General features: G+C 38.6%; 1 protein-coding gene across 1 annotated transcript in view; it reads right to left on the bottom strand.

The window, feature by feature from the left end:
* Positions 1-12,832, bottom strand: part of PKD2 (polycystin 2, transient receptor potential cation channel) — a 47,245-nt gene that overhangs the window by 2,434 nt on the left and 31,979 nt on the right. The window contains exons 10-14 of the mRNA XM_060011958.1: positions 9,600-9,698; positions 7,074-7,195; positions 6,708-6,825; positions 4,905-5,068; positions 204-351 (exon numbers count right to left, since the gene is read on the bottom strand). Of these exons, the coding sequence (XP_059867941.1) occupies positions 204-351; positions 4,905-5,068; positions 6,708-6,825; positions 7,074-7,195; positions 9,600-9,698 (651 nt within the window). The remainder of the gene's footprint in view (positions 1-203; positions 352-4,904; positions 5,069-6,707; positions 6,826-7,073; positions 7,196-9,599; positions 9,699-12,832) is intronic.

Raw genomic sequence — 12,832 nt, 5'->3', positions numbered from 1 at the left:
GTAATTTATAGTAATTCTACAGTCCAGTTAAGGCAGTTAGCATCAGTGTGAGGAGTATTAAGAAAGCAACACCTCTGGGTTATCATTTTATCTGCACTGATCTGCAGGTATGGGGAAAAAACATCCTCTCAGATTAAGGGTTACAAACTATGACCCTGATACTTTATAGCATGAGGGTGTTTCTGTTTCAGACGACCACTGACCTCAGCCACTCCATCCAGCAGCCTTCCCAGCACCTCCCTTCTCTTCAGTTTGGCCCGCTCCATGATCTCCAGCTTCACTATCACAGCATCAATCTTGGACACAATGCTGCCGATGGAGTGTTCCATTCGGTCCACCCGTCTCACTAGGCTGCAGGAAACGTGGTTGAGAGGGGCAAAGCCACTGGCTTTTCGGCCCAGTTGGTTTGTCAAATGGAAATGCTAAGATTTTTTTTTTCTTAAACAAGATTATGATCTAAACCACTCTCTAAATAGTCTCAAACTTTAGAGAGAAACTCTTAAACACTGCTGGTGGGAACGCTAAACGGCACCACCTTTTCGCAAGTCAACACTGTATCAGAAGTACGCCTGTCAGAAAAAGGTATGCCCATTCTTTCTTTCAGATATTCCATTTTTTGAAAAGTTTTAAAGGACATAAGTATGTGCGTAATTTTTGGCTACAGGGATATTCCCTAGGGTTCTGCTTATTAATAGTGGGTCACTGAAAAATGGTTACTTTAAAAATTAACAGAAGATTGCTTAAATATATTCTTCTTCATCTACACAACAGAATTCTAAGAAGACACCAGAAATTATACTGTGACAGTGTTTAATGCAACAGAATGATGTTCACATTCTAATGATGAAATAGAAGGATGTCAGCTATAATGTAAATGAAGAAGTTAGACAATAGCATGCTCACTTATGACCCCATTATCTTGAATAAACAAAATGTTATATAAACACTTTAAAAACATTTAATAGGAGACAAAACTTCTGGAATGGTGGCATGAGAGCCCTGGAGGCCCTCTCCCCATCGAAACACCATAACTTCTGAGAATTTTTCTTTTTTTTTAATTTCTGGAAATTTTCTTAAGGGCATACAACAAACGAAGAAGCGTTTATTTAAGAAAATCCACTAAAGCAGCCGCACAGCACAGGGGATCTGCTCGGTGCTCTGTGACCACCTAGAGGGGTGGGACAGGGAGGGTGGAAGACAGACGCAAGAGGGAGGGGATATGGGGATATATGTATACGTACAGCTGATTCCCTTTGTTATACAGCAGAAACTAACACAACATTGTAAAGCAATTATACTCCAATAAAGATGTTAAAAAAAAAAAAAGAAAATCCACTAAATTTCAGTAAGAATAAGAGTGAGACTGGAGCCGCCATCCGCCCTCTCTCTTGCTCCCTAGGTCAGTGTGACAGAGCTCCACTGGGGGTGGGTGCAGCAAAGAACACACAGCCCTATCCCGTCAGCTCCTAGAGGGGGGAGGGAGGGGCAGGCTGCCAGCATTTCTCATCCCTATGCCTCCACCTCCAAATCCACAATGCAGAGGCTCTAATCCAGGCAAGAGTGGATGAGAGGCTCTTTTCTTCCACTCAGCTTCCAACGGTAGGGTGGATTTTCCCTGCTGGGAGAGGTGAGCTGAGAACGCCAAAGGCTGCCATCCCAGCCCAGTGCCTTATTCATGAAGCAGGGGTGTCACTGTGAGAGAGATGGGCCAGCCGCTAGTTCTGGAGCAGTGGCACAGAAGTTTCGCCTAGGGGCAGAATAAGGCCATAGGACAGAGCTCCAAAGCTTCCCCAAGTGAACTTCCTTTAATTTGGAACAAACTGTGGGTAAAGTCAATCCTAAGAATGCTCTCGAAAACAGTGGAGACTGTAGTGATAAGCAGTTAAGAGGAGGCCGGTCACTTCATGAGATCATCAAGTTAAACTGTTTACTGGCAAGTTTACCAGAAAGAACCAGGGAAAGAGATAGCTAAGAAGACAGCTAAAGACTGGCTTCAAAACCTACCCCTGCAAAGGGACCTGAATTTCACTGCATCACTGTGAAGAAATTTGTATCCCAAGACATTATTGAAAACAACAGGCTGATCAGCCAACAATTAGCAGAACTGAAGGGGCAGACGTAATATCAACAGAGGCAGAAGGCGTAACAGAGAGAAGAGGAAAAGGGAACAGACAACGCAAGCCCTGCCAAAACCCCTGTCTTCCCAGGATGACGGTGTGCATGGTCAGGGTGTGACCTCTAAGAAGGACATCAGCAGCTTCACAACGCGGGGGAAACAGACTTCACTAAAAAACAAACGCACAAACGACAACAAAAACAAGCTCTGGGGGGAAGGGGAATTTATACATATATACAATGTTATTTAACGTTTCCAGGTTTCAAAAAAAAAAAAAAATTACGAGACACAAAGAAAAAGGAAAATGTGACCCATACACAGGAAAGAAAAGCAGGCAACAGAAAGTGCCTTTGAGAAGGCCCAGATGCAGACAGACTCAGCGGACAAAGAAGCCCAAGCAGCTGTTCTAAATATATTCAAAGAACTAAAGGAAATCATGCATAAAGGAAAATAAAGGACAGTATGATGGTGTTGCCTCATCAGATACAGAATATCAATAAAGGGAGAGAGACTGTTAAAAAGAACCAAAGAGAAATTCTGGAGTTGAAAAGAATAAGAAATGAAATGAAAAATTCACTAGAGGGTCTCAAGACTACATATGAGGCAGCAGAAGAAAAACCAGCAAACTTGAAGATAGATGGGCAGAAACTATGCAATCTAAAGAAAGAACAGAGAGAAAAAAGAATGACGAAAAATGAACAGAGCCTAAGAGAAACATGGGATATCATTAAGACCCCAACTACACATAATGGGAGTCCCAGAAGAAAAGGAGAGAGAGAAAGGAGCAGAAAAACATATGACGACATAGTGGTTGAAAACTTCCTATATCTGATGAACATATTATGCATCCAAGAAGTTTAATAAACTCCAAGTAGGATAAATGCAAAGAGATCTACACTCAGATGTATAGTAAGAATACTGAAAGACAAAGGCGAAGAAAAAAATCTTGAAAGCAGCAAGAGAAAAATGACTCGTCACATACAAGGGAACCTCAGTAAGACTAACATCTGTCTTCTCGTTAGAGACAGTGGGGGCTGGAAGGTAATGAAGGTGAAATAAAAATATCCCAGATAAAGAAAAACTGAGAGAATTCATGCTAGCAGGCCTGCCTTAGAAAAGATACTAAAGGAAGCTCTTCAGGCTAAAAGCAAGTGATTCCAGATAGTCATTAGAATCCACATAAAAAAACAAAGAGCACTGGCAATGGTAATTATTTAACTATAAAGGATAGTATCAATGCATATTTCTTCTTTTTTCTCTTAACTGATTTAAAAAGCAATTGTAGAAGACAATATGTACATACTTATATTATTGGGTCTATAACATATAAAAATGTAATAGTATATTTGATAATAACAGGACAAATGAGTTAGATAAGAGCAAAGTTGCATTGGAATACAGAAATGATATCAGATAGTAACTTGAATCCACAGGAACGAATGAAGAGAACCAGGAATGGTAAGTAAGAAGGTTAATACAACAAACTCTATATACTTATCTCTTGTTTCTTGTCTCAGCTCCTTTAAGAGACACAAAATTACATAAAGTGATAATTATAAGAATGCAATGTTGGGTTTGTAATACACATAAGTAAACGTGTATAATAATGGCACAAAAAGGGAGAGGAGTTGATAGTTATATAGAAATGATATTTCTATATCTCATTGGATTAATTAACTTAGTATAAATATGAAGTAGATTCTGATAAGTTGATTTGTATATGTTAAGTCCTAGAGCAGCCACTAAGAAAATAACTAAAAAATATTGTGAAAAAAATCATTAAAGGAATTAAAATGTTACACAAGAAAATATTCACTTTATGTAAAAGAAAGCAGCAAAGAAGGAAAAGAGAAACAAAAAAGACCTATAGAAAACAAAAAATAAAATGGCAAAACTAAATCCAATTATAACAATAATAACATTAAATATAAATGGAGTAAACATTCTAATTAAAAGGCAGAGATTTTCAGACTGGATAAAAAGACCAGATCCAACTACATGCTGTGTAAAGGAGACACACTTTAGATTCCAAGATACAAACAGGTTGAAAGTAAAAGGATGGAAAAAGATATATCATGCAAAAAGCAACCATCAGAAATTTGGAGTTGCTATAGTAATGTCAGATAAAAAAGACTTTAAAACAAAAAAATTTACTAGAGATAAAGTAGGACATTTTATAATGAAAACAGGGTCAATCAATTAGGAAGACACACCAATTATAAACACGTATGCATATAACAACAGAATTCAAAATATACAAAGTAAAACCTCACAGAAGTGAAGTCGACAATTTAATAATAACAGTTGGGGAATTTAATACCCCACTTTCAAAAACTGGATAAAACTAGGCAGAACAAGGAAATAAAAGAACTGAATAACACTAAAAACCAAGTAGACCTAAAAAAACATCTATAGAATATTCCACTCAACAACAACAGAACATACCTCAAACGCACATGGAACATTCTCCAGGATATACCATACGCTAGGCCATAAAAACATTAAAAAATAAACACATGTAAATGGAGACACAAACACCAAAATGTTAACTGACATTTTTGGTTGCTGGGAATATGAGAGATTTTAATATTTTCTTTTGTTTTTCTTTATTTGCTAATTTTCCTATAATGAACATATTACTTTTATAAAAAGAAAAAACACCAATAAAAGTTATAAAAAAGAACTGATGATTAGTAATGGAAAAGACAAATTGAGAGAGGTGGCAGGAACTACTTAGTGTCATTTTGATGCCTGTCAACTCAAATTCTGCCAATTCCTTTATACTTACACTTGAAACTCTTCATAAGAAACCCCACTGGAGATGCTTCCCCTCCTTCTGGAGCTATGCCCACTGTCTTCATCATCATCCTCCTCAGAGTCATCCAGGCTTCGAGGGAAACTTCGGCTGCTCATGGGGCGTGGTAAAGAGCTGTGATCCAAGTCCAGGTCCTCCTGGAGAACACGGTATCACTGAGTGATGAGCAGGAACCCCCAGACTCCACAGAAGCTTCACTGAGGGCATGGGCAAATGGGAAATGGGTGTGTGCCATTTACCCAGGATTTCTGTGAGGTTAACACCAGACTGTGATTCTCATACTTTTCAATTTTAGATTGGCAAATTTTCAAAACAGATTTTAATGACCAGCAAGAAGTTGCTAACTTTTTGTTTGGACAAGAAAGGACAGTAAAAACAGAGCAAAGCGGAGAAAAAAGTAAATGAAGAAATATATTATCATCTTTTCATAAAAGTTAACATAGGTAATAGCTACAAAGTAAGGAAGGATACAGTCTTAGAATAAGAATTGTATTAAATACAGCCATGTGAAAATATTACTCATTGTCTTCTTGTTCATGTTTCACTATGACTGAAGTTTTTCACCTGTTGGCACTGTTCGGTGGAGCAGCATTTGGAAACCACTGTTCTGTACTGTCTCCTCATAGGAAAGTATGTGTGACGTTAATTTGTATTCTCTGTACCTCAGTTACCATGATTTTTTGTTTGTTTGCTTAACCATTTATTTATTTAATAAATGTATTTAGTTTTATTTATTTATTTTTGGTTGCATTGGGTCTTTGTTGCTGGGCGCGGGGCTTTCTCTAGCTGCAGCGAGCGGGGGCTACTCTCCAGTGTGGTGCATGGGCTTCTCATTGCGGTGGCTTCTCTCGTTGTGGAGCACGGGCTCTAGGTGCGAAGGCTTCAGTAGTTGTGGCACGCAGGCTCAGTAGTTTTGGCTCACGGGCTCTAGAGCACAGGCTCAGTAGTTGTGGTGCACGGGCTTAGTTACTCTGTGGCATGTGGGGTCTTCCTGGACCAGGGCTCGAACCCGAGTCCCCTGCACTGGCAGGTGGATTCTTAACCACTGTGCCACCAGGGAATCCCTTAACCATCTATTTTTAAAGTTAAAGCTTTAAATTATGTTTTCTGATTATAAAAGCTCATGTAAGTTTATTTTTAACAGTTTCATAGTAAGTATTCAAATGGGAGGCAGCTGTTAGTTTTATTTTATTATAAATGATAATTTAAAGAACAACTAGTTAATTGTATCTCTCCTGAGAAATCTTTTTTTCCCATTCTCATGGACATTGTGAAGTATATAACTACTCAGGTTTCCCCTCAAGTGGCTTTACTAGAAAGCTTAGGGCTAAATTTGTTGCTCAGTCTTATTAAGCATATGTATTTTTGTGGAATGCATTTTTTTTTTAGTTTCATTCACATTCAGTTTTATATCTGTTTTGTTTTGCTCCACTCTTCTTTTTACATTTATGCTAACATTGCATTTTAATATATATATTTTTAAACTTTTTATTTTATATTGGAGTATAGCCAATTTCAGTTTCAGGTGCACAGCAAAGCAACTCAGCCATACATATACATGTATCCATTCTCCCCCAAACTCCCATCCTTTTTGGAGTAAGCAGGGTACTACTACATCAATTGAGAGAGAGAGAGAGAGAGAGAGAGAGAGAGAGAGAGAGAAGGAAAAAGAGAAGACACACACACACACACACGCTCTCAGTAATCCACTACTTAGCAAGGTGTTTGAAACATGGTAGGTAATGAATCAATCATGTGCTCCTAAACTAGACCCACCCTCTCTTTTTCCAGGTCGTCTCTCATCTGCTGGTGCTCACGTTCTGTCAGTTCTTGGTCTCCATCCTGGTCGTACTTGGTGAATATTGCCTCAATCTCTGCATCAGTATGGCCCTTCCTGAAATTAGTGAGAGGTTACAGATGAACTCATTCATGTACATGGTCCAGCCCAAACACAGAGAAATCCACATGCAGGAGGAAAGGAGAAACTGCTGAGTCAGGGCCAGTCCTCCTCTTACAATACATTCCAGAAAGACACCCACCTCTGAAAAAGAAGTGTCTTCATGAGCACGTGGGTCAGCCTATCACCAAGGATTTACCTTTACATAAGGACTTTCCCAGGGCCACAGAAATTGTGATTCTTACCCTTTGAGATCTTGTCGAAGTTCATCAAAGTTTAACTTGCCTCCCCCTTGCCGCAGACTCTCTGAAATGTCATCCACGGTATTTTTCTTCAGTTTTAGTTTGACCAAGGCTTTATGGTAGCCCTGTTGGAAAGAAAAGACTTGATTTAGTTTACCCTCCTTTTGCATTTGCTCTGCCTTCCAATTGCAGTGGTAACTACTGTAAACCAGTGACAAAAACAGTGCCTGATGTAAGCGGGCCACAAAACAAGTATGTGTTGGATGAATGGTGGATGCATCCCGAGTTGTCTGTGAAGCTCTTGTGGGAGAGTTATATGGGAAGAGTCAGAGTCTTTCCATAAATCAAGAACTGGGGGCCTTTTGGTTTGTATTCACGTTTAGGTTACAGGAATGAAAATCACTGTGTTCCACAGCTGTCTGTCTCAGAATATGTAGGAATGTGCAACAGTTCTTCAGAAAACTAAGAAACCTGAGTCATGGATTAATTAGTTTCTATATCATTTCATAGTTGGTAATTTCCTTACATATGTCACGTGTGTGAAAAAATTTCGGTGACGTGGAGATGAGGCTCTTTCACTAATACGTTGCAGGCAGACCTTGCTATGCATGGCAGCCCGGGGCTGTGCAAACCCCCAGGCAACTGTGTGAAGCGATGCAGATGATCAATAGGAAAAATTATGATTGTTCTGTGACCTTTAAAACTTCTGTCAAAACGTTAAAAACTCCCTTGGTGTTGGTTATAAATTTTAGGGAAATTTAAAAAATAGTAAAATGAATATTTTAGTACGTTGACATTTTAAACAGTAGAAACATCGAAGATGAAAGTTTTACTTCTTTGTTAAAAAACTTATCCAGAGCAGTCTGAACAGTGCTGGCACTCTTCTTGTTGTTGTGTAACTTACAATATAGAGCGAGCATCTTTTCTACGTCTTGATGAGTTATCATAATCCTTTCTTAACCTGTATCAGCTTCCAACATTTTATCCCTTGCACTTTCAAAGCTGTGAAATATCTCCAAGAGCTCCTTTAACGTGAAATTTGTTGCCAGTGTGATTTCCTCTGAGACACCTTTATCCTACTCATCACAGTCACTTTCCTCATTTATGTTGATAAATTTGCCTTCACTGAGTTCTTCTGGCTGCCGTCTAGCTCTCGAATGGTGGCAGTGTCAACGCTCCCCTGGCCAGCTACGTATTTCTTCTGTAAATCCATTACGTTTGTTTTTAATTTCACTTCCAGTGTTATCATTCCTTGTTTCTTTCCTATACTTTCTTCTTCGCTGGCCTATTCTCTATTTTAATTATGCATATTTGTAAAATGTCACACGGTTTATCACTGGGAGATGAGGGCACAACACAACTACAAGTTTGGTACGTAAACTGAAGAGCAGATGCTCAGTGACCATCCTTGACTTTGAAAGAAGTGACATTATTAGTCACTGATTATGATGCACATCTGTTATTTATGTAACGACCTGAAGAGCTAGTAGTGAAGTTTGTCCTTCGTGCTATTACTCAGTCAGTATACTGTAATAACTGAAATTTGAACTATGTTGAGAGGCTCGTATTACTTAACTGAAATCACTGATACTGTGCACATCAGAACCGAAGTACAAAGTGAGGACTGCTTGTATTACCCCGGGGATTTGCTAGAATGTAATCGACTATTATGCAAAATTCAGGGTAACACAAATGTTAGGTCCTGTCCAAGGGACTTTGTTTGACAAAGCGGAAGTTCTCTGTTTCAACATGATTCACAGACAACATTGTCCTGTGGTTTGAACCAAACGGAAAAATATTATGGTTAAGGAGCCACTGTGCGTTAGCTGAACGATGACAGGGAACAAGCTGTGTACTTCAGATGTAGTTATTTGTTGTTGTTTAAGTTTTGTATTTTAAATCAAGCATAGAAGTCACATGGAGAAGAACAAAGCTGCCCAGCTTTCCTGCCCTGCCCTTCCATGAACAATTAAACGCTTCCTGAGAAGGTGCGTAAGTGAAAGTTCTCAGGCCCTTAGGTCGTGGCCTTGCTCCAAGGACTTTTTCCTTTGACTATTTTAACACTTCCCTGGAAGGTCAGGGTAAAGAGTGAACAACAAAATATTTGCCTCTAAAACATCTTTCCCTTTTTTTTTTTTCAAATCGTAATTAAGATAGACGAAGGGAAAATGTCTTTATATAATCTTCCCTTCCCGTTTATTCTGAACTCTGGATCTGAAAGTGAGAGCCGACTAGAGGAGATATCAAAATAAATAAAGGGGATGAACCCAGGAGCTCAGCTCTTAAGAGGCAAAAGAGATTATTGAGAATTTAATTCTAGGGCACTAAAGGATTCCCAGAATTTAAGTTCAAGCTAGCATTATATCCATCTCTATCTCCGACGTAGAGAACATTTAAGTTATTCCTGGAACACAGCAATCTACACTTTAAGTGGTGTCAATGGATCAATGTTGATTTGGCAATCTGGCTGAAACAATGTTCATTTTATATAGAAAATAAAACGATTCTGAGAATTAGGGCTTGTCATACCTTTCTGACAAGATCCGAGAGTTCCATTTCAGCCTTCTGCTGGGCCAAATCAGATTTAACTTCAGAGTAGGTATCATTGATGATGGCCAAAAACATATTCTGTTTGTAAATCAAAGGAAGGTAGAGATTAAAGAAGAAACCTAAATATATTTTGTTAACATCAATCTAAAATTTGACATGTCTTTTTCTTTTTTTAACAATTTGAGTATTTTATGAAGTCATCAATTAATAGTTTTGCTACCAAATTCTTTGGGAAAATTAGTTTTTCCATTGTCATGGCAAGGGAAAATGCAATATATATTCTTACTTACAAAACCATACATTGATATATTTTGCAAAAAGAGACAATAATGAAATAGAACAAAATATTAATGTATTTACCTATGAATGGTGGGATTATTTTATTACTTTTGCTTATCTGTTCTCTACATTTTTTCATCTGACATAAATCATTAGAGGTGTAGAACTCTAAAGAGCTCCTCAAATTTCAAGTCAACACAGACAAGTGGAATTCTATGCTCATTCCAAATATTGTTATAATAGTTGAGATTCCAGAACATATTTTAAGGAGGTAAAAAGACCTCTGCAAACAGAAACATGGCAGGCCTAGTAGAAAGAGAGTCAAGAAAAGCTTAATGCTAAAGACAGAGACTTTGGAGTCAAGCAAACTTGGGTTTCTGTCTTGGCGCTGCAAGACTATATTGTGTAACTCTTCTACTCCTAATTTGAAATTTTGTTTGTTTTTACATTTATAAAATGGGAGAAATAGTAGTACCTCCCCTACAGATGTGTTGTAAGGATTAATGAGTTCATCTACGTAAAGTGCTTAGGACAGGGCCTAACGGATGGCAAGTGCTACATAATTTATAGCTACTATTATTATTCAGTGGTGGTTAGTTCATTTTCCTGACTTGTCCCTTCCCCACTATAATGGGTTGTATTTCTAACACCTATTTCCAACGGGTTTCTCAAAGCACCACACCCACTGATCAGGCCCTTCTTTAACATGCCCTTCCATTGTTTTTCCTTTTTAGCATGTAACTATGGTTTGTGACTGTACAGTTGTGTACTACGTCTGTTCTCCCCACAGGTCTGTGGAATCTTCATGAGGGGAGGGTTGGTATCTATTTTCCTTACCACTTGCATCCCCAGTACCCAGCACATTGCCTGGAATATAGTGGCTCAGTAAATATTTATTGAATGACTGATGAATGAACAAATGAGAGCTCTATTATTTTGATGAGCTACTAAATCTCGATGAATTAAGGAGGAATACCGTTTAAGATTCTGTAGCAGAAATGAGAACAGGATATAAAATACACGTAAGTTCCTGGCTTAATGCCTGATTCTAAGGGTGGACAGTTGCAGTCAGTGGACCATGTCCCACCTTCGCCCATCCAACTCAGGCATCTAATGTTCCATTTCTGTTTCCAAATGATGGTTAGCTAACACCTGCAAGTGTCTTAGTTGAAATGGATTAAAGTGTGTGTCCTCTGAAGAGATTTCAAAACATGGAAAGTGACTGAGAATGGCTCTCGAAGGTGTGGGGAGAGGAAGTTCACCTCGTCTCCATCCTGTCTCACGAGCGTCACTTAGTTGTGGGACGGACTTTGCAACAGGAGGTCTTTCCCTGTTGACGCCAGGGCTTTTGCTTCCTGACTCAGCTGGGCCTCCGCATGCCACTGTGGCTTTTTAAGTGGCGGCAATACGTTAACACCCAGCAGTCATCTCAGAACAGCGGCCAGCCCTGCACTTGGCTTGCCATTAAAAAAAAAAAAAAAAAAAAATCCGTATTGACAGTAGCTTCCTCTCTCTCTGGAGGGTACAGGGAGAACAGTTCCTTTTTGTTCAGTGGTACAAATAAATATTTCAGTATAAACACAAAAACTAAGAGCTTTTCATGTTCTAGTGATCGATCTGATAAAATAACTGAATAACGTAGGTGCACTGCCTACTAGAGGACAACATTCAAACAAGCCCACACTGAGCATTTCCAATTGCCACCATCGCGTCCCTCACTTGGCAGACTGATGTACAAAGAACACTTAGGTGGCCTGAGATTTTTATTCTCTTAGTAGACATTCAGGGATTCAGCTGCTCCAGAATTCAAAGTACTACCAATGTTAGAGAGCGTAACAAAGGCTTACTCTTCCCTCTTTTTTCTTCTTTAATATATAACAGGAAAGAGAAACTTTTTTTTTTTTTTTTTTTTTTTTTGCGGTACGCGGGCCTCTCACTGTTGTGGCCTCTCCCATTGTGGAGCACAAGCTCTGGACGCACAGGCTCAGTGGCCATGGCTCACGGGCCCAGCCGCTCCGCAGCATGTGGGACCTTCCCGGACCGGGGCACGAACCCACGTCCCCTGCATCAGCAGGCGGACTCTCAACCACTGCGCCACCAGGGAAGCCCTAAAACTAATAATGATACATGCATACAGCAAGATATAAATGGATTTGCATGCTATTCCTGCCTCTTTCAGTACCATTAAAGTACATCTAATTCTCAGTCAGTGATTACATATACATAAGCACTAAATACCTGGACCAGCTCTGGAGCGCTTACAACTGAATTAATGAACTTGATACAAAGGATCTTTAGAAAATCCATTAAAAATGGAAACAATGTTTTTCTTCTTCAAATGGTTAAGATTTTATTTTCTTAAGGAAAATCTTAAGTGTTAGTGTTTAAATGAAAAATACCCATGCCTAGGTTAAGCTCACTTAATTTAATACTTTCTTAGTGGAGTGGACAAATAAATGTATAAATGTTAACATGAAGAAAAAAAATGCCTTTTAAAAAATCTTAATTAATTTAAGGCCAAAATGTTAAAAATGTGCATCTGTACCAAATCAAAAGCATAAAAGAATTATTTTTGAAAATAATACTTAAAGCCATTTCCATTCATTGTGAGATTTAGTTTTAAATTAAAATTTGAATACTTTTTGTAGGCAGTCTCTAGATATATTAAATATGAGTAAGTTAAAACAACCTATCTTGATCTTGAGACACAATAATTCACTCAAATGTTACTCCTGACACCCTGCATCTGGCTGGCTTTGTCAGTTTCTATTTTTAAAAAAGAAAAGAAGGAGAGAAATGAAAAGTCACTCAAGCAAGTGACCACGAAAGTGCTGACACTCGTGTTAAAAAAAAGCATGTAAGTGTATTCTACTTCTTAAAGGGCAAAGCACTATTTTAGGAAACTATACATTTGCACTTGATCTACTTCTTTT

This window comes from Delphinus delphis, chromosome 5 (genome assembly GCF_949987515.2).
Source record: "Delphinus delphis chromosome 5, mDelDel1.2, whole genome shotgun sequence".
In the NCBI taxonomy this organism is placed as follows: domain Eukaryota; kingdom Metazoa; phylum Chordata; class Mammalia; order Artiodactyla; family Delphinidae; genus Delphinus; species Delphinus delphis.
Note: the sequence above shows the minus strand (reverse complement) of the source record. Positions and strands in the feature narration are given on the sequence as shown.